We start from the raw sequence: 23,494 nt of genomic DNA on the forward strand, positions 1-23,494 counted from the left end.
ATCTGTTTTGTTGAGATATGTAATCTGTTTTTATGTTTTTCATTATTAAGAAACTTTTCATTTTCTTCTTTAGAACATGCATCCAGGTACGGTCTCTTTGCATAGGTTCACATATTGCCGTCTTTCAACACAAGGAAAAGTAGAAAATGCAGTCGAGATGACAATGTCCGCTACTTCATCGCCTGGCAACCAGTAAGTTGTTTTGTGTGTTGAGTGGGAAAGATCTGCCAAAATTCATGCAGAGTTATCAATCTTTAACCATTTGAGCCTAGGGATATTGGTACTGACATTCTGTCCTCTAGGCCTCAGCCCCTTGGCTCAATCTGTGCTGGGCGGTCCAGGTAGGTGCTCTTATTAAATGTGTCTTTCCTTCAGGAGATAAGAGTCAACCACATAAAACTATCTGATCCAGATGTGGGTTAATGTAGACTATTCTGTACCTGAGCCAGATAATCCTGTATTATATATCAAGTTATATTTGCATATTTTTGTAGCTGGTTAGTTATTAATATGGATTTTATATTTGGTTAAAATATGGCACAAGCCAGGCAGCAGTTCAGGCAAGATATATAATAGTACGGTTAGTGATGCAAGCAGGATGTGAAGTAATTGTCAGCTGGACTAGTTGAAGTTTTCAGAGGTTACTTGAGAAATCGGCACTATTTTGGAAATTAATGCATGAATTAATTTTCTTTCTTCTTAGATCGGAACAAATGTGGAAGAATATGCAAAGAAAAGCCAACTCAGCAGAAAACAGCCACACCTCTTGGCCATTGGAAGCAATGTGACTGACTTGCAGCAGTTTTTTGTAGTTCTGGATGGAGTTGCCCTACCTGTTTCCAGGCAAGCATGTGGAATTGTAGCAGCTACAGATATTCTAATGAAAGTTCATTATGTTTTTATTGTAGCATATGCGGTGCAGCTCACAGATTTCTACACCTTTATCCAAACTGTGGTGTATGGCATACCTCCATCAGGTCAAAAGATAAGTAATCGTGTTAAGGAGATAAGGATTGCTTTGCAAAATGTGGAGTAGAGACTGTTCACAGTTTAGTTTAAAAGCATAAAGGAAAGTTTTTTGCAAGCATGTCTGAAAATTTATTTGTTTTAATAACAAGCATTAATCTCTTTCATGATTTCTCATAACGTTTCTTAAGTAAGTTGCAATGGCCATTTTGTAGTAGAAAAACATGCCGTATGTTTTATCTTTGGGATCAGTGTTTCAATTCTTGTAATCCTTTAGAGCTTAGTATGTAGCTATTATCTAAAGTGTAGTTGGATTTTGACATTAACAGAATTATAAGGCCTACAACACAGGGTAAGCAAATACAAAACTGACCACTACAAAACTTAGACCCACATATATCTCTAAAATCATCTCCAGATGAACCTGGTTGTGATGGATAAATCAAGTTTTGATCAGTTATTCAGGTTGTACAGTTGATAATTTAAGTTGCTTATAAACATGGGAGGGATACTGCTTGCACCAGATCTCAGCCACAGCCACTCACATGAATTACTCATTAATAATTAATGACTCACAATATGTCAGGCACTTGCTCGCCCTTGGGAGCGTAGGTTTACCTAACTTAGTCTTGATTGGGTGTTGTCACTGTTACTTTTATCTTGTTTTAAAACATTCATTCAGACTGTTAGAGGATATTCAGTGTTTCAGTTTATTTTTGACCCATTTGGGGATCAAGTTGGTGTTATTTTCATTTGACTTCATGAAAAGAGTGGAGTGAATAGGTTTGAAGATGTTGTTCAAAATAAGGGACCATGGAAACTCAACCTCATTGGGTGGTAAAAACTGGTTTGTTTATTTATTTAATTTTTGTCCAATCTGAGATCTTATCCAGTTGGAATCTGGATTTTACTGGATTTTTGGGGTGCATAGTCCCATCTACTGTCAATATCACTCAGTACTAATACAGTAAATTAATATCATGTTTTAACTTAGTAACATCCATGGCTAAATGTAAACATAAAGTTAGGCTAGAACACTATGCATGGATATACTCTAGCACTTCTGGTCAACAGCCTTAAATATTTATAGTAAACAAAGGGCTTAGCTGACATACTTAAGCTAATCTGTCTACACTATATGGTTTAAGTCTAACTCATGATTTTTTTATTTCTCAAGTACAGGAAGCAATAAAAGAAAGAAAGAAAAGAAAAAATGTGTTCCCTTTTATTTCAGTCAGGTGATGATGTGTTTTGACCTACCCTTTACATTCCATATTTTGCAAGTGATACAGATTCTGAGTCTACAGTAAGTGGTGCTCTGTACACCCTAATACTGACCTAAGGACTTGCACTTACAGGTGCCTACTTTGCTCTTTCCAGTGCTGGTGGTAGCACTTAAAGTGCGGGACTGTTGCAGCACTTTTCAGGTGCTGGTATAGTTAGCACCATTGAGAGTGTTATTTATAGCACTTAGGGTGCTGTCCCTCTCAGGGCTCTTGGAAAGTGCTGTAAAATAGCACTCTATGTGCTGTTTTCAGCACTTTGGTTTTTAGAGTGTACGTACATGTCTGTGTATACACACTACGAACAATGCTATGCGGCGTCAAATCTTGCCGCCGAGAAAAGTTAAGTACCCGCATGGGTACTACGATGTTTTGCAGTAGACACGCCCCTTTATGATAATTACACCGACCTCTACTGGGGGGGGGGGGGGAATGACGCGGTCAGGGCAATGGGAATGCCATGGGTCCATTACGTATACAATACTAACAAACAGCCAACCTTGTGATACATGTAGCCATAGCCTATGGCTACACTAAGGTGGCGGCAATCTTCACTATAGTATGAGACAACAAGCATGCACTTTTCTCAATACAAAGAACCATACATAATATACTTACGCCATTCACAGAAGTAAACAAATTTTCAGTGCTCTTTGAGAACGATGTTTAGATGTTTTGAAAACGTGCTTAATTTGAATGTTTCATTCTTTAAATATAAAGATATCACAACAGTAATCAACTTGGTTTTATCTTTCATTCGTCTTCGAAAGACGGAACTTTATTTGTTTACTGATAATTACAAATAGCCTATGAATGAATATATATACCTTTCTTTCTTAATAAATATACAGTGTCTTCGATGCTAAGAAATTGTGTCTACATCGTAATCGGAAAGAAGTTTAAGATACTTGCATAAAAATATTCAAGTTCAACATAGTTATACTTGTTTAGTTGTCTTATTTACATTTTTGTCAGATTTGAACTCTGTTAACCTTAATGTCCTTTAATCTCCACAGAAAACAATAGGGTTTTTCTTACTTTACAAGATAGATACGCATATCACGTATGAAGTTCATCCAAGTTTTGCTTTTTGAATTATGTCATCTGTAGTCCTAAAAGAACCTTTGACCTCAGCAGGAAACAATAGAGTTGTTGTATTCAACAAGACGGAACCACATACCCGAGTACGGAAGTAAATTGAAGCTTTGATTTCGGAATTAACCGGTTTACAAGGTTTACAGACTTTGACCTCTGTTGACCTCAAATGACATGTGCTATTACGTAAACAACGGTGACAAACTGTAGCGAAATGTGTGGGAGGCGGGGAAGATAAGGACACATATATACTATGTTTGCCACCTTATCATTTAAAAGGGATAAAGCTTAAACCCAGATAAACCAACCACTGCATGCAGTTCTTATAGAAAATGCTATTAACCAACCGGATGCGACCACTTGCGGTATCCATACTTTTGCTAAGTAAAACAATATATTATTTCCACTCATAAAAAAAAAAGTCGTGTGAATGCTAGTATTGTTTCTCTAGCTATTCATGATTTCAAGATATTCACCTTTTAAAGTATGCTTTATCTCTGGAAAGCTCCTTTAAGGCTAAACTCATGGTGAGGTCAGCTCCTCAATGTTAATGTTATAATCAATTGTTTAATAAATTCTAATAACGTATAACAAAACCCTGTTCAGTTAACTTCATATAAACAATTGGACATCCTTGAATGAATCTATATTTGAATATTTGTGTAACACATTGTAAAGATGTCATTTGAGGTTATATATAAGTCTTCGTGTTCCTTTTCTCATTGAGTTTTGTGTTGCATCTGAGGAACTGACCTAATGTTCTGTGTGTATTAGACTATATAGTCCAGTCATTTTAATTGATGAAACCTCACCTGCTTAAAGGCTCATTTCTCAAAACTTAAATAGTAGTTTAGAAACACAACCTGGACCTGATAACAGTGGGGGTTTTCAGCGGTCTTCAACAAATCGGAATCAATTTTGTGCCAAAAGGTCATCCTTGAACGGATTGCAGACTTTATCTGCCCCAAACATGTTGTTCATCAACACTAATTTCAGCTCAAGTATAATATTTCATTTCATCTCGGAAACACCGGGGGCTATACCTCATGCATACCTTATATACCTAAAATGAAATATGAACAAGTCAAAACTGAGACGAGTGTATAAAACGCCGATTTAAGCATGTCGAAAGAAATGTATAGATATATCGAGGTCGATATTCCTATATCAAACAAGCTAATAATATATGAGCAGATCTAAAATAGTTTCAACATGATGTAGGTACCAGCAAATACACCAGCATGTCGATTTGAATCTGTGGCTGAAAACTTCAAACGCACAATATGTTTCTCGGTATGTCGTGCTTACAGCTCCAGATATTTTGTACATTATATGGTTACTTGTTTATTAAAATCCGCATTAATACAATCATATATCGACCTCGATAAATTTATATTTCTTCAATGTCCTTATATCAGTTTTATTTTTATATGCTAATATCCATGTGGACGTTGTCACCTCAATTGTTCTCTATATTTGAATCTTACGGCGCTCCATGGTCATATAAACCTGAATAAAATATGTTTACATGATTGCCATATGTTAAATGTTATTCGTTTGCTTCAGTCTACTTTACTTTTTCGACCACATACACTATAGGGCACCATTACAAACTAGCCGTGTCGTTGATGCTAAGCCTCTTAAATAAAGACTGATATCATGTGCAGGTCATGACGTCATATGATTACCCAGACGGAGTAGTAATCCTTCCTGTAAGCAAAACACTGAAAAGAAGCAGTGTTTACCAGAGTTTGGCTCTGTATACATGTCCTTTATTCAGACCGATGTTGCCTGACACGATTGGTCGATTGCAGCAGCTTCATTATTACGAAACGACCTTAGAACTTCAACGCACAGCAATAAAATCGCTCCTATAAGGCACCAACCTGCATTGAGAACGAAGGCGTACGTGTATGATCCAGTGACGTCATAGATAGCGCCTGTGAAAAAAAATTGATAACAACACTTTTAAAAGTTGTGGGTATGCAAGCATACTGTAGGGCTAGAGAAGATATTATCAAACATTTTTTTGTCTGTAAGATACAATATTCATAGCCTATCTTCATCAGTTAAAGCGCTTTTTCAGCTGATTTTTTAAGCTAACTTTTCGATTCTATCCGATGTTTAATTCCCAAATGTCGTTCTTTAAGAAATAGTCATCTTTCACGATTATTGAAGAAGAAAAAAATCAATAAAAAACAATGTTGAAATTTTGCGATTTAAGTTCAGCATGAAAAAAAAATACATATCAATTTCGCTTAGCAAATGAGCTTCATACACTAGCATAAATACATTCTATATGCTGAGTAAATTTGGTAAAATTGCTGGTTAGTATACTCATCTCATTCTCTAAAGTTAAAAGTTAGATAAGATAATTTTTGTTGCCTGGTAACAAACAGAAGGAGGTATATATGATTGTGTGGTTTAATTACAATTGCTGGAAAGCGAAGATAATGCATGTACCCAGCACAATTCCGCTAGGATAAGACCATAATTTATATAAACAAGTCTGGTGTATACTCATCAGAGCGTTTTACTCTCAATATAAAGTGCAGTAACATTTTTACCTACAAGTAAAAACAAAAACAAAGTCATATGAATCTGTATCTCTATAAATTGAACAGTAAAACAGGAAATAGATGGATTGATCATTCATAATATTTATTTGCTCTTTTAGTTATTCATGAAATTTCGGATTTTGTTCTATTTTTTTTTATGCTAAAAATGCTTCTAAATTTGGCAAGCAACTTAATACAAAAGTGAAAAAAAATGGATAACTTTTCCTACAAAACAATAAAACTGCTAACTTCTGAGTAATCAGGCAATTAAACAGTTCTAAAGAAAAAACTGGTAAAATACAAAGCGTTTTGTCATCATTTCGTTGAATTTTAGCATCAGTTATTACTACGTCAGCAGAAAGTTCATACTTTAGGACGAGGGCGTCTTCGGGTTTCCAAAAACGTTATGCTCAATTTATTCGTCTCCACAATTGCGAACATTTATTGGTTCTCAATTTTTGCTAACATTCCCATCCCTCCTGCCATCACGGAGAATGTACAAAATCAGTGATTGCGTAGTCTGTATATAGAAAGGTATGGCATCCCACAAGGGCCATAACGGTTGAGTTTTCGACAACAACCACGTACCATAAAGGGGATCATTCTAACTATATACGCAAATTTAAGGATTTCCGTAGAACAGCAAACCCTGTAAGAATTTTCAAGACTAGACGTATCGGCTGCTCTACTCACTTGAATACCCTATATTATTGTGTAAATAGAAATAAAATTCACATGTGAATTATTCACCTGCAGGTAAGGTACCAAACGTAAACCCAAATCCGTATGCAATCATAGTGAGGGTTATAGCCTTGTCATTGACGTGGTCAGGAAGAATTTGAGTTGATACAGAGTACGGCAGAACGTTGTAAATACCTCTTCCAGTTCCAATCACTGTTTTCAATGTTACAAATAAAATCAATCAATCAAGGTTCTCTAGCAAAATAAGAAAGAATTCATTTTACAAGAAAAGAAAAAATCCCGCATACACACACACGCATAGCATTTTTTTTTTAAATTTTGGAACATTTGTCATTTTTGGAAAGTACGAAACTTACGACTTATTGTCAATAAACATATCCATTGAAGATGATATAATGGGACAAAGAATATGTCAACAGGGATTAGTTGTTTACAATGCCTGGTACTAAACCAATATGAACCGATGAAGCCGTGAGTTCGCAGCGAATACATCAGCTTGCCTGCTCGTAATACAACGCTTGACGCAACCAGTAGGATTAACGTAAGTCGGTGTTAATTTAAGGTCATCCCACCGACCCACCCACATATCGGCATTCTCGTATAGCAAATATGTGACTTCCTAGGGATAGGGAGGGCCGATGATGTCATACGCCATCTACAACAGCAATTAGTCACTTGCGAAAGATTTCATTTTGAATCTTCTGTTACACTCTCCCCTACTATAAATAAAGACATGATCTTTACTGACTGGAGTATCTTGAAGGTTGATTAATTTGATTGCCAGATGTATCCATGAAAGGAAAGGGATTGCCGTGAATATGCGAGGTTGTTAACATCAATCAAAAATCACTTCACATTATGTTCAACGTAAAGGACAATCAGCTTTCAAAATTGGACAGAATTTTCTTCTTTTACAGAATACTTTCCGCTCACGTTTCATAAATTTATCTATAATTTCTAAGTCAAGAGATTCACGCACACTTTAGTTAGAGTTAATTAGAGTTAATGGATTATGATCAGGCAGTGGGTCAGCAAGGGCGCAATGCTAAGAACACTATAATAATAGAAGATTGGGTTATAGGCGAGGAAATGCAAAATTTAGGAGAGCACGGGTAAGGGAGGAGTGAAGAACATCCTTTTACAGAAATCCGAATACAATTTCACACAGGAATGCAATGTAACTGTAAACACTGAACTAAACCATTAAACATGGTTTCTAGTATTTAGATGTAAGCGAGGTACATACTTGACTATTTCTGTCATATCTCATTGAATTATTATTATTATTATTTTTTTTTTTTTTTTGGGGGGGGGGGGGCTATTTGGTTCGAATGTGGAAAGGGGCAAGGGTGATGTTTACTGTGCTGGGTATGAGGGTTAGGATGGTGACCGATTCGAAGAGCAATATAGGCCCACAGGCTATACCCACATCGCAGTTCTGGATGGCTTCGTGTACATATGTTTATACCCATACATGCATTCACCTAATAGCTCAGGGGTATTACGAAGAGGTAAAGCAAAAATATGTTTGAAGAGCAATTTACTCACAAATGCTGCAGAGAAGTAAAACTTTGTAGACTGGCACGAATGTGATGAGCAATGTTGTAACGAAAAATAACAAATTGTGGCAGATGAGAAGAGTACAGTGTGGAACACTCTCGGCTATGATACCAATACCGATTTTCCCGATCAATTCGAAGATAGGTTGCACAGTCAGTAAATTATTCAAACAGGCTTCAGTAACATGGATGCTATCGAAGTAGCTAACCTGAATAGTAAACAAAAAAATGAAATATGAAGAAAAAGTGTTATATTTGAGTTAACAATATATGACGACGTATGTATATAGATACAGAGCAAGGTAAATATAAGGCACTACGTGGGTTGCACTCACATTTGTTATTAAAATTATATTTTTTAAACCATTGTGTGTGGAAGACCTTGGCAAATATCTATACACTCAAAAAAATGAAGTGTTAAATTTGAATCGTAAAGTGTTGAATTTAACACCCCACCCTGTTTGGATTAGGGACAACACCCACCGGGTTAAATTAACACTTCAGAAGTGTAACATAATATAACACTTTGCGAGTGTTGCCTTAACAACACCCATACAAGTGTCAAAATAACACTTCCTGGTGTTGAAGGTACAGTACAGGGAGTAAAATTAACACAATAAAGTGTTCATTTGTTAAAACTTCTGGGTGTCAACATGACACTTCAGGAAGTAAAATTAACACCATAAAGTGTTCATTTGTTAGCACTTCTGGGTGTCAAAATTGCACTTCAGGGAGTATAATTAACACTCTAGTGCACATTTTTTGGCCTTCTGGGTGTCAAAGTTCTGCTTCAGTGAGTAGAATTACCACCATATAGTATTCATTTGTCATCTGTGTCAAGATGATACTTAATGGACTCTCAACACACAATAGTGCTCTCTCGTTTATACTTCTGGATGTATATTTAACTGCTGGTTTGTAAAGTTTTACATGTTTATTATGTAACGCAAATACAATACTGTTATGTAAAATTTTGCCAGAAAAGTTTACATCGCACCCTTTTAGTAAATATTTTATACAGGTTTTAGGTTAATTATTACCTAGTAATTAGGTAAACAATATGGATGCATGTTTGAATCGCTCACAGCAGAAAGTTACATTTAAGAGAGAGCAAAAAGCAATGACAACACAAACAATTCAGAATGTGGGATTTTCAGCAATTAAACACCCTACTACCTTCCTATTCCAGAGGTCCATTTATTATAAAAGTATTGTCTTGTGGAATTAAATCAACTTAAAAGTGCCAACATTTTCAAATGCTAGTGCAGTTACTTGGTCTTTATTTGTCGAGTAGAGGATCGATGTTAGTTTAGTCCCGACAAAGCTGCAAAGTTTCATGCGGAAGCGTGGAATTCCAAAGATAAGAATAGAGAATATTTATAATGTTCTGTGACTTTTATTCCTTCACTACTCCTTCACTCAATCTCTCAGGTCTTCATCAGTTTGCAGTCACTTCACTCAGCCACACCCTTCATTTTCCCAACAGCCAGCACAACAACACACAAGGCCAATATTCCAAGTCAAAGTCAAAGTGAACAGTGAACTCCCTTCCTCTCACACAATATCATAAGTAGTCTGTACATAGCATACACTGTAGAAACACACACACACACACACATCTCTAACCCCTCTTGACCCCCATCTCCCCTTATCTCTCCTTCATCCTGCCTGACCTACATAAGCACCAACTTTCGGACTTTCACTGGCTCACGCCCAAGAATTCCATCTCCATAGCAATAATATTTACAAAGTATAGTTAAAGAGGTATATTATAGAAATAGAAAGTTGCGATATATAGATTGTTCATGGTTATAGAAATAGATAGTTGAGATATGTAGATTGTTCATGGTTATATATATAGTCTTTAAGTTTGTTCTCGACATTATTTTTTTGCACATGCCTTTTGGTTTCTAGATTAAAGACAAAGAAACAACTCTTCCCAAAGTCAATTTCAAATAAGCAACAACTTTAGAAAAATTCTGATCCATGGGATGAGAAAACATGGAGTGCTGTGTATGATGACTGCTACACTACAGTGACTATGTCTTTGTTGTTGGCAAATGCCTTTTGGTATTCCAGATTAAACGCAAGAAACAACTCTTCCCAAAGTCAATTTCAAATAAGCAACAACTTTAGATATATGCTGATCCGTGGGATGAGAAAACGTGGAGTACTGTCTATGATGACTGCTACACTGCAGTTACTTTGTCTTTGTTGTTGGCTCGTACCTTTGGTATTCCAAATTAAACAAAAAGAAAAAACTCTTCCCAAAGACAATTCCAAATAAGCATCAACTTTACATACATTCTGATCCGTGAGATGAGGAAACATGGAATTCTGTCTATGACAACTGCTAAACTGCAGTAACGTTGTTTTTTTTTGTCGGCACGGTGAGCATAAAAATCTCGAATCTGGTTGCGTTTCACACCACCAGGCAACTTGTAGACAACTTTTTGGAAAAATTCCCAGGCACCGAGACTTGCAATTTGGTATAATTCAGATTTAACACGTAGAATAATTTGAAGCAAACATCAATGGCTTCATAAATGTCCTCTGGGGTAGGGCATGTCTCTGGATGATCACAAATGACTGCTTGGGGTGTATTTTGCTTCCTCCAAGAAGTAACACATATTGCTGAGGTCTTTCTGAAATCTTTTGCAAATAGAATTCCAAGTTGATGCTTCCTAAGTAACAACAAACAAAAGAAAAGAAAAGAAAATTCCCATCATAATGAAATTGTGTTAAAACCTTGGAGCATAAGCAGTTTTTTACATGTACCCCTCACAAAACATGAACATTCCTAAAGAAAATGCACACAATTTAATCAGTTGTGATTCTAACTTCTTCAAGTACGTTTGAATCTAGAAAGCCAGATGGCCTATAGTGATTACTTGTCAAAACAGGAACTTGCATTAAACTTTCATCAGACAAGGTAGGCAACTTTTATAACCAATGCATCATGTTAACAATGCTTAAAACAATGCTCACTCCCACTGTATGCAATTGTGTAGATTGATAATGAATTATAACAGCTAGATCACTTCCATAAGATATCTAAATTATAGTTGGGCCTAGGCTAGGTCTAAAAGTATCACCAATCCACATCAGCTTCGGCCTACTTGCTACAACTTACAAGCTAAAATGGCAATTAGTGGTAATTATATATTGCATTACATGAATATATGTTTATCCCTTATTGAACATAGTACCAGCGTAACTATAGGCCCATGCCTGATGCTATTTAAAATGCATTGTCTTGAAATAGCCTAAGTATACCCTACTACTACTAGTACTAGGCCTAGTAGTAGTACTACTTAAAAAAGTGACTCGCAGGGTATACGAAGTTACGGTTAACGCACAAAAAGGAATAGAATGCACTAGATTACAATAAAGGCCTAGACCAAAGTCCTCCGTCCGTCCGAAGGCAATTCCGTTTAATGTTTACTTGTATGTAGGCTACACTGATTCGTTGACAATTATGAGTTGACTATGACAAACAGCAGCTAGCCTATTATATTAACTTATAGTATGACTTTAACGTTAGGTCTACGTAACGCAAGCGATTCAAATGCATTCGTCTACCCAGCTTAGTCGTGGGTCTCTAAGCATATCTCGTAATTGTCACGTACACTTACATAATATCAAAACATACCTTCGAATTTTTCAATCAATTCTTCCAGGCCCCAGTCTCCTATAACGTCATTTTCATGCCATTGTAGCTCGTTATCGCACACTGAGTACGTAACGTTTTGTGGCTTGAACGTATATATGGCTGTGGTTACTATAGTACATTTAGTAACGATAAATGTCGACAAACTGGTACAGGTATTGCTAGGTACGGTAAATGGGTGTTCACGGTACTAAGAATCCAGCTGACGGGAGGTTTGACCAATCAGAATGCTCGAACTGAAAGTACACTTCTGCAGGTGTTAAAAAATCCACGCTACATAAATTATGTAACCCTACTCAGGGTCAGAGTAACCCTTCAGGTGTAGGGTGAACGGTTACACCTGGAAAGTGTTAAAATTCAACACTCCATTTTTTTGCGTGTAGGAGATGGTAATTTTTTCTCGATCGAGACGAAAGTAACCATTAAAAGAGAAGGCGATTCCAACCGTCATTTCACCCTCAGTGATAACAATGACTGCGACGAAGAACTTCTATGAGAAGCTGGCGAAACCAGGTTTGCTTCATTTGGGGGAAAATCATGACTTAGAAAAGTTGGTGGCTGCCAATTTATCAAGTTGTCATATTGTTGTTAGGATGTGAAACCTTTTATTTCCCTTTTTGTTTTGTTGTTTTCTTCATAGTTTTTAAGGTGAACGTATTCTGTGTTGTTAATGAAAACAATGTTAAACACGACGTCATGTTGAAAACATCGAAAGTATCATGTGTACAGTACCGATATCTATCAAAGAAAATGAACAACTTCCAATGTGTAATACGAGAAGGCTCGATGACGTCATACTTAGACTTGCTCAAGTCATATATCTGTGCGAGACAGTGCTTTACAATAGACACATTTCTTAACATCACATCGAATAATACTAATGTTTTGGTAAGAAGTAAAAGCCATCGTATATGCCACTGTGCACGACAGATACATTTGGAAAGGCTGTTGTATTTTATTTGTTAATCATGTGGAAGCAAAACCTGAACACGAAATTAGCGGTGTCGATGCCCAAACATATATATATATATATAGCGTGGTTGGCCATACACGTTAATATTCATGAACTTGTCCACACCAATATAAGGAGGATTATCTATTGACTATTGCGGCAACATATGAAAGAAGGTACCAGGAATCAGTTGTCATGTTGACAAAAGTCTAATTAGTGACATCGTATAAAAGCAGATAAATGCATGAAGATTAATGGGGTCAAATTCTATGATCTCATAAGCATGTATCTATCTATATACTTACACTGTATTATGCAAGTATATTTATAAAGCTAATTAGACAAACTATTTCAGAGATACCTGATGAAGACTTTTATTTTCACTGATTTATATTCATGGCATATTTGATCCATTTAAAAGCCATTTCTTGCAATTTGATGAATATTAATGGCATAAAGTTGGAGACTTCCTGAAAATGTGCTTATTATATGCCAACATCGCTATACTAATATGAACCAAATTTTACGTTAAGTCTCCCCACTCATAAATATTCTTGAGATGAGAAACAAGAACCATAGGGCGTCTATCTACCAAGTATCGCGTTGATTCAACTTGTGTGTTTATTGAGATATCGTGTTTGCAAGCTGTTTTTGACAATTTCTCATGAAGTTCCACCCACAAATGATTATTAATGAGGTCAAAAAATTGTTGTTACAAAAGAACAAGTACATCACCATATCAGGTTAAAACTAAATCGGACATACAGTTGCAGAGATATTGACATGTTAAGTTTATGATAAGCCCCATACCCACTCATTAATATTCACGAGATGGGAACCCAATACAACAGGGCTCATCCGAACATCCTGGGACATCTTCCTACCAATTATGACATTGATTCAACTTGTGGTTGTTGATATATCGTGTTTACATGGTAGCCGTCACCCCCAAACCCACGCACACGCACAGCCACCCGCGCGCACGCACACACATCCGCGCGCACGCAAACACACGCAAAGGAGAGACGTCGAAGTTGGATCCTATATTTTATCCAATCATGGACGATTTAATCTGCCAGACTTGCTGAAGATTGTACCATTATCACGCGTAATTATCCTGATAAAAAGATATTCGTTCTTACCAGTATCATCTGTGCCTATTAGTCTATTCATAATTTTGAATTCTGCTGGTATATGGTCTTTACTATATACCTTTTGCATACACTCTCGATAAACAGTAAGACTTTCCAAACCTAGGATCTTACGTAAAATAAAAACTATTTTGCACGCATCAATAAATTCATGCATAGGCTACATAAATTAATCCAACATGTTTTTCCTTCAAAAGAAGCAAAGTATAAACCCGATACAGTCCAATCGGAGTGATCAGTAGCTTTTGCGATCATTTTTGACGTAAACGTGGAGAATATCAACGGCTTCATCATAGACTATAATATCACAAAATAATATGAGATCTATATAACGGTACATTAAAGTCAACTTTTTTTTTTTTTATGCACGGTAACCTTGTTATGTCGAATTGCAAGGGACACACACTCACACACAAATTATTCGTATGTACAGTATTATTAACGTCAAAATCGCCCTCTGCTATCGACGAAAAGCTTCAAATTTAGTATTACTTTTAGGCATGAAATTGGACAAAGAGAAAGACATGTACGAAGATTATATGAAAAGCATTTCATCGTAATCTTGTTTTTTTTTGTTCTGATTTTAGTTTTTACCGGACGGACCATTTGACATTATATCCTCGTTATTCATGCATATTATAATATATTTGCAAGAGATTTCACTTACAATATTTATCCAGTAAACTGACCATGTCATCGTTGGCAAGAAGATGGCAAAGAAAAACAACCAAGTCATCGGCGCTTTTAACAAAGTTGTCCAGGTTTCGGTTTTAAGTCCATCGTCTGCTTCATGAGTTTGACTTTCTTCATTTTGATGTTTATCAACTGTCGCATGAGAGCTGTTACTTTCAGTATTATTCGGCGGTGTCTTTTTGTCGCTTCTAAGTTTGTTCAATATGGACGTTCGTCGACGATGTGGTGGCTCCGAGATGAGGAACGATGCGGGAACGGCTACGAGAGCGGTGAAAAATGACGTCAGCCTCAGAACAAAACGCCAGCCAATCACAGGAAGGAGTTTTTCATACGCCACAACGAGACCGATAGTAGCTGGAGAAAACAACATAAATTTGGAAATATAAAAAACAAAAAAACTGTACATGAACATTAAAAAGATTTATTCATATTTTAGCACTACGAAACATATTTATCCTATAAATGACGTTTACGAAAAAATTGTTGATTGCAGGAACATTATCTTTTGCAGAGAGTTCAACTCTTTGCTACTTACTCAGGCCTGGTGAAGAGGGAGTGTCTGGGAGGTTATAGCCTCGGGTCAAGAATTGGGTAGGGTAAAAAATGAAAAAAATGGGGAAAAGAAATAATGAATTCCCAGTTTCATTAATTACCTGATAAATAAAGACTGCAAAAAATGGAGCCTGGGGACATAACTGTCCTCCAGTATACAAGATATATACCTTTGATTATAACTCTGTTACAGACCATTTCTAAAGAGTATAGAGACATTCATGTTGGCTAGATCGGGACTCGAACTAGAGACTTTTATATATTACTGCTGGCTGGGTCTCTGGTTCGAATCCCATATTATTATTAATACCACATAGAAAATATGATTTGTTTATAAATTGACCAGTTAGTCTTCGGTTGTTGGTTGAACTAATAAAGAAGGTAAACCTACCCAATGAACTGCCACTGAAAGCGATTCCTGATGCTAATATTCGATGCCGATGCGGCAAATGTTCGAAGATGACGCACATAACAGAGTGTATTACAAAGTTGGAGGCTGTCCCATAACCGATTCCGTACAAAACGAGCAGCCCGGGAAACGAGTCCATTAATGAAGACAGAAAAATAGTCAAAGCAGTTAAGCTTGATCCGATTACAGTCAGTGATCGATAACTGATGTATTTTTCCAATCTTTCCGATATCGGACTTCCAAAGAAACACATCCCCCACGTCATTGAGGCTATCCATCCTGATTGTGTTGTAAGTATGAAAAATGGAAATGCAGATACAAATTGGCGATCGATTAATGAATACAGAGCAATGTCATTTCTAGATATCAGGCTACAAATAGGGGTGTGTCTAAAACGAAGACCTCTAAAACGAAGATAGAAGACTGGAAAAATCGAAAACAAATAGTCTTCATTTTTCGATCTTCGTTTTCGAGATTCGCAGTATAGGCCAATCTCGAAGAGGAAGACCGACACTATATTTCTAACAAAATTCATTTTGTATTTGAAACTATTGGTGAAATTCTTCTTAGATTTTCATTTTACAACAAAGAGGAGACAGACAATATGAAGAAAAATAATTCCCCAAATACTGACAAATTAAGTCAATGGTGGCCGCCATTTTTTAAGCCGAAATAGAAAACAGTTGTACGGATGCCCATAAGCTTAAATGACTTGCTCTTTACCACGAACTAATGGTTTCATAATCACCAATCCCCGTCCCCATGGCTGACACAGCCATTAAACCTTGTATGATCTTCTAGAAGAGTTTCTTGACGATTGTATTTGTTTGAAATGATTATTAATGAAGGTCTTCGTTTTTCGAGATTGGAATATACAGCGAATCTCGAAAACGAAGATTGAAAAACGAGGACTTCTTTGTTTTCGATTTTCCAGTCTTCTATCTTCGGTCTTCTTTTTAGATGTCTTTGTTTTAGAGATTTCACCAATCTCCTGTCTTCGATCTTCGTTTTAGAGGTCTTCGTTTTAGACACACCCCTACAAATAGCGATGGTAGCCTAACTATATGCAATACGTCCAAGGGCGGCGTAAGCACTTTTAATCTGGGGGGGCACCAACAACGAAGGGCACTTTGCAGAAATTCGATAAGTCTGATGAGCCTGATATTTGGTACCCTTTATAACTCTTATTGTATTATCTCATTTGCGTATACACATCACTCCATCAACGCCACCCCCCCCCCCCCTCAAGGAAACAATGCATACTAGCACTGCAGTATCTATTGTGCAAAAAAAAAGACAAAATGAGGTGAAATCATTATTAAGTCCAAGTCCCTGCACACGCGATCGATACATGCATGAAAGCAAATGAAATATGTCAAAATACTGAAAGAAAAGTAATTTTCTATGTGTTTTTCAATGGTTAAACTGATATTATTATGATCATTATTATTGAAACGACTTTCCCAATAATTATAACCAATTTGGAAGGGTTATAACACGGCAAATGATTGTATGTTATTGGCATGCGATGTAATAACCAACGCATACCTATATGATATGCACATTGACATGTTGAACGCGCGCGCGTAGCGCGCGAAAAATTTTGTTAATATTTTTCGGGCAAGTCGTTACAGCCCCCCCCCCCCCCCAAAATCAAATTGGGCTCCTACGCCTGTGGTAGTAAACATTTAAAACTTCCCGAAATATTTCATTCGACGTGGGTTTCGCTTTGTAAACTCTTTTTTTATTTAGAAATTTTTATGTAGAAAAAGGGCACATTTTTAATCTGAGGAAAAGTGGAGGGGCACGTGCCCCCTGTGCCCCCCCCCCCGGTTCCGCCGCCCTTGAATACGTCAATAACGTGGTAGCCTACATCTTGCAACATTTGAACAAGGTTTAAGAATTACGACTGTTCAGGTGGTACCGCATATACATATATTATTAATTTCCAAATTGCATTCTAGACATAATAATATTCCATTTGCCAGTAAGGGGGATGGTGGGTGGGGGCTGGTACCCTTGTAATATTCTGGGGGGGGCTAGTTGACCCGAAGTAAACGTGGTTTACCCCTAGTAAAAAGTGGTGCCAAATTATTCTATAAAAAAAAGTTCGATAAGGACAATTCTCGAAATACGCTCCTCTTACCTCCAGTACCCGCCGATCCCCTCCATCCACTTTCTTTCACTTACCTTCTCACGTTCCCTAAGTATATCTTTCACTGCAATTCAAATTGCAAGCAATTACCTTACAAAGGGAACATAGGCAGTATCGGCGCAAAGTGGAGGGAGGGGGCGGAGTGGTGCGGGAAATTTAGGTGGCTAGGGAACACGTCCAACCCCTCCACCCCACACTCCATCGGTGAATCAAAATTGTATTCTTGAAATTAAAATTGTGACAAAACTTTAATGTCATAACCTGCAGCTGGGGTACAAATTCAACAATTCTCAAGACAAATATTTAATCGATTTCGAGGCCGACCGTGCAGAGGCAATGTTTCGAAAATTGTATATCAGGGCCCTATAGTGGGTGGGGGAGGGGAGAATCCCCGGCGGGAAGGTTTAGCATTTTGTTAGCCTATAATTTAACCCAATTAAAGGAAATTTGGACGTGAGAGAGAATGTTTCAGTTAAGGTTTATCGTCACCGCAGCCGACTGGAGGAGTGGGAGAAACTGGAAGGCATAGGGAGGGACGCATCGTGATTGGAGGGTGGAGCAACCCCCCCCCCCTCAGTATCGCCGCCCCTACTGAACATATTAATATGTACATCGTTAGTGGACGAGCGGCAGTATAGCTTAGCCTATATAGCTACATATCTACTAATCATAACATCTACATCCATATTAGCAAAGTTATAACCTCTCACCTGTTTGGACGGCTGTTGTTCCAAGCTCTGTTTCGATGTCTACAAACAATCTACCGTACACCGTCATTGGCGAGAGGACCCCGCCAAATACCAGGAACGAAGCTGCAGACACTATCCAACCTCGATTGACCAGTCGAACGGAATCACGCACGGACATGGTTAGCAAGATATACACCCTGTAGCAGCATGTGTAATACCTTCGCCTTCAGTTACTGTGCTTGTAGCCGTTTAGTTCTTGATAGCATTTAACGGGTTTAATCTCGAACCAGTACCTACATAACAGGCTATTGACCATATCTCAGAGTACGGCATAAGTATCAGACAGAAGAGTCTGCATTGCCCTCGGAGACTTCGGAGTACATTCAGAAAGGTTGATCCTAACCTTTGTTATTACCGAAAGCGATGAACCGTGCACGGCTATATATGCCGATCATTCCATACTATAGAGCGAAAAGCAACAACTATTACATCCTGACTAATCAGTCTATACAATAACAACCCCCAGCAGAAACGTTGTAGTTGATTACTGGCGTGAATCTAACCAAGCTTAGTAGAATGTGTTTACTACCAGCTGTGCTCTCACACAGTGTTTTGTGTGTTCTCCATGTATGAATCATGTTAAGTTCCGTCCAGATACCAGCGAGTTAAAAGCGACATAGCTGCAACGCATTCAAATATAGGTTAATGATAGATTTCCCAAACGCTGTAAGGATTCGAGTGGGCGGAGCAACGCTTAGGCCTGTAAAGGTTTAGTCAAGGGCTTGTTTACTCAGAAGTTAACATAGAACTCTTGTGTGAAACCTTCAAAACGCGAACAATTTTCGTCTGATTAAAGTGTAGATAAACGGGATGGGTAAGTCCACATAAATTTCCACATAGAGTGCTAGACAGCTACTGATCAATCACTGGAATTCACCAATGACCAAACTTATATAACAATGGCAAATGAATCATGTTTCGAATAGGTACGTGGCATAGTAGGTAACCTATATGCCTATATTAAAGGGAGTGAAGACTCGCGCACAAAGACATGTCTGATGCCGGTAATCTGATCTAGTTTCGAATGAGGTGTTACAGAAGTGTAAGACACCACCATCGATCCCAGAAAATACACACACAGCTTGCCACCGTCGGTAATAAGACACCAGTGTACAGTCAATACATGCAGCTACGGTCAATACCCACAGCACAGTGTACATAGCAGCAATGGACATCTCAGGTACAGATAAAAGATAACAAGGGGTATCACGTTTCATTACTGTCTGCATTTTGTAGCGACAAGAAAAAACTTCACTTGCAAGCAACGGAAAGTTTACTTTTTTCGCAGGGCGGCACGCGGTTTGGGGCAAGTCTTCAATGCCTTTATCGTTTACATGTGTTTAACATCACCTATATTTAATTACTGATGATATGACAGTTTTCCACAAATTCAACTTGCTCAAGTCTCTAATATATTTTTTGTTTAATCAAGTTCAACGACATTATTCAATGTGAGTTCAATGTTCTACGGTATGATTATAATGCAATGTCATTAATTACTATGTTAGTGATCATTAAAGATTATCATCTAATATACTGTAAATTTAATAGAGTATAATTTATTAGCTTGGGACTATCCAAGTTCATAATATGATGCAGAACGTAGGTCGAAGCCTTGTTTTAAATTCCAGAATATGTTTTAATGCCATCATCATTGTTATGATTTTTTTTTTTATAAGTCACTTTGTTTTTAACTGTACTTTCCACACAAGGAAGCTGCGTGTCATATAAATTAGTTTGGGATTTTAAGTGAACAATACAGAAATAACATTACGAAATCGGTATACATGCCTTGTGTCATTTGTGATGTACATATCTCTCTCATTCGTTTGTAATAACAAAGTAATCACTCACACTGAGTTTTTACTTTGTATTGTCAAAGTTTAGGAACTTAGCCTTCCATGTGTACGGTATATGTACTGATTGACAGTAAACTACGGTATACTATATATGGGTTCATGAGTGGGACTGGGAATTTATTGGAATATCAGTATATCTATAACTGATATTCCGATAATCAATACATAGTTCCTCTGCTTATACGTTCAAGCAATGTCGTCTGCGCATAAAGTGTGATGCATACATATACTGTAGTTGTATTATACGTATATGGTAGGCCCTGTGGGACAAATATACCATATTATATACGAGTATTAATTCGAATATATTACGTGTATTAAATCGAATATAATCACATATATATTATTAGCCAATCAGAAGTCTGATTTATTGGGCTGTATTAATTCGAATTTATACGTGTCTAAGATCGAATATATACACGTATAAATTCGAATATATATACGTATTAATCCGAATACAAACACGTATTAATTCGAATATATGCGCGTTTTAATTCGTACATATATATATATATATTCCATATATTAAGGATGCATGTTTGTATGCATTTGTATGTGTGTGGGTGTGTGCCGCTGTTTAAACAGCTGTGTGAGCTGTGTTTAAGATAAAACTGTAAGTTATTGGTCCCCGTGTCGGGACAGGGACACGATGTGATTGTGTATGTGATATGCAGGTTAGGGTAAGGGTGGGTGAGAGGGGAAGGGAAGGGACGCCTGTGAAATGTTTGAATGGGTTAGACCATAATTTAAAATTTGTGTTCATTGTTTTTTGTGTGTCGCTTTGTTAGACACAGTGGCGTAGGCAGGTACTTTGAGTGGGGGGCTGAAGACTGATGGCCGGTCTGGGGGAGGGGTCTAAGGGGAGGGGGTGTCCCCCTCCCCTTTGGAATTTTTTGCATTTCCAGGTGGCCTCAGATGCAATTTGGTGCAATATAGCACACTTCAACACCCACTCCATTTTGTAAACTTAATTTTGTATTTTCACCTGGCCTAAGATGCAATTTGTTGCTCCAAATGAGATTTTTTTTTTCTCATTTGGAAATGAAAAAGGGGTTTTCTGACTTGCGAACCGGGGGGGGGGGGGCGGAATGATACTTCCGCCCCTCCACATTTTTCACCGGGGGGCTGGCGCCCCCCAGCCCCCCAGCCCCCCTCCCGGTTCCTTCGCCCTTGGTTAGACAGACGTCACGTTGTCGGATTTGGGCTTAGAAAGATAGAACAATTAATTTAATAGGATTAGCTGTTCTGTGATGGATTGTCCATTGTGACAGCGTTGTGATAGATATTTGGGTAGTCTTGTAGCTCCTCGGTAAAATGAACATGTACGGTGAAATGAACAGGGTCTTTAGGGACAAAGTACATGATATCTTGAATTATACGATATAAGAGGAGAGGATGGATCTTGGAAACAGTTTATGTCACCGGGCCCCTTTTTTGCATTATTTATATTTCCTGTGCAGACAACTACCTGACTATATATGTTACATGTTATGAAAATGAGGAACAGTTTCCTTATCCAATGTTCCCCTTTGCCTTCTGTTATCTATAGAGCCCCCTCATTGATCACAGTCCCTGGTCTGTAGCCCTCTTGCCCCGCCCCCCCTCCTCATCTCGTCAGGCTTGGTATAAAAGACGCCCAAGACTGCCCCAAACCCAAACGCCCACTATATACGCCGGATTTTATCTCAGTGTGTTATTGGTTGCAAAAACCTAATCAAAACATCGTTGCTTGATGTTTGATGTTATAGTATTAATCAATCATTTGGCTGTGCTTAAAAGATGAAACGACTTCCTTGTCTCTTGGCGTAAACAATTTTTTTTCTATCATTCGGCCTGCTTCGCTCATAGAAGTAACATTTATTGTCTATATATGCACACTCAAACTTTCTCATCTTTAGCTTAGTGGAAACGTGAAAGGAATTATATAACGCCTTGTACGGATGGCGACTACCAAGTATAACTCTATATGTATTTCTACTGAAAAAGTTACGCCTTCCGCCAAAAAGTTTCCTGTGGCTTTTTGGCTGATCGTTAAAGGCCTTTGGCTATTCCATTACAAATCGGTCGTTCAAGACAGAAAATGCTTTAAATGTAGCGTCCATAAATTGATGAGGAACAGGAAAGAGCGCCTCCGACCAGACGGCCCACCAAGGACCAAGGTTGAAGTGATTGATTCGTTGCTTCTGTCTTACGATAGAAACAACGACAAATGGTTTCGGAAGGAAGAGGCCAAATCGAATCTATTTGTAAATATTCAAGATGGCGATTGTGAGGTCTGTGAGGTCTGTGATACTGAGTGGTGGGATTATTTTGGCAGGACCTGTAGATATACGGAAGAAGACATCGGTGAGTAATGTCAGTTATTCAAATACTGCGACAGGTGATATTGTCTGATAACGTAATGTACTCGTAATTATGTACCATAAAAACATCTCTCTCGAGAGAGAAAAGAAGATCATGGATTTATGGCAAGTACGGTACGTCCGGGGATTGGGTGCACAAAAAAAAGTCACAGAAATGACGAAAACAACTGTGAAAGGATGTTATAGCCTATGGTGTGATGATCTCCCAAACGCCTATATACTAAAACCTGAAACAACAACATTTCTGAAAGGAAGGAATTTGGAAGAAAGAAAGAAAGAAAATAGGACTCGAAGCTTTCCAACTAAATATTTGTATTCAGGTAATATTAGCATGTTAAATGTCTGGGCGACAAGACTTTGATAAACAAATTGATCAATAAGCCCTACTCGTACAATAATCTTCATTTTTTCTTGAAAAATAAATTATCTCGGAAACTCGGAAACTCTTTTAACCAGTAGTGGTAATTTTAGCGCTTATGGTCGGTATTAAACTGTAAATAATTGTTATTGAAATTTTATATAAACTGTTCCTACATGGACAAGCGTATATACACGCTGCCTTTGAAAATCTAACAATACTTCTGCAGTCGTTATACATAACCGTATAATAGCAGTAAGCGGTTCTAGCGTGTCAGTGACACATGGCACCCAGGATTGGTTCATACATTTTGAGCCAACGTATCACAACTGCTAGTCACATTTCTGCACGAAAATAATTGGATGGTTCTAACATGGCTTATGCCTAAAGTTTGTTTTAGTTTACTACTAACAACTTGTT

General features: G+C 37.6%; 2 protein-coding genes across 3 annotated transcripts in view; one reads left to right on the top strand and one right to left on the bottom strand.

Moving 5' to 3' along the window:
* Nucleotides 1-2,914: 2,914 nt before the first annotated feature.
* LOC139960007 (monocarboxylate transporter 2-like) lies at nucleotides 2,915-19,130 on the bottom strand. Of its 2 annotated transcripts, none has more exons than XM_071958006.1 (6): nucleotides 18,456-19,130; nucleotides 15,573-15,677; nucleotides 14,604-14,983; nucleotides 8,153-8,372; nucleotides 6,653-6,796; nucleotides 2,915-5,284 (listed from the first exon to the last, which is right to left on the bottom strand). In XM_071958006.1, exons 1-6 carry the CDS (start codon nucleotides 18,610-18,612, stop codon nucleotides 5,121-5,123), a joined length of 1,170 nt encoding a protein of 389 aa, XP_071814107.1. In that variant the 5' UTR covers nucleotides 18,613-19,130; the 3' UTR covers nucleotides 2,915-5,120. The 2 variants fall into 2 exon arrangements, with proteins under 2 accessions (XP_071814107.1, XP_071814106.1); XM_071958005.1 differs by having other exon boundaries at nucleotides 15,573-15,869; nucleotides 18,456-19,121.
* A 3,003-nt stretch (nucleotides 19,131-22,133) lies between these two features.
* Nucleotides 22,134-23,494, top strand: part of LOC139960055 (uncharacterized) — a 28,413-nt gene continuing 27,052 nt past the window's right edge. Inside the window, exon 1 of the mRNA XM_071958085.1 lies at nucleotides 22,134-22,699. Coding sequence (XP_071814186.1) covers nucleotides 22,294-22,699 — 406 coding nt within the window. The 5' untranslated portion in view covers nucleotides 22,134-22,293. The remainder of the gene's footprint in view (nucleotides 22,700-23,494) is intronic.

Source organism: Apostichopus japonicus, chromosome 19, assembly GCF_037975245.1.
Source record: "Apostichopus japonicus isolate 1M-3 chromosome 19, ASM3797524v1, whole genome shotgun sequence".
In the NCBI taxonomy this organism is placed as follows: domain Eukaryota; kingdom Metazoa; phylum Echinodermata; class Holothuroidea; order Aspidochirotida; family Stichopodidae; genus Apostichopus; species Apostichopus japonicus.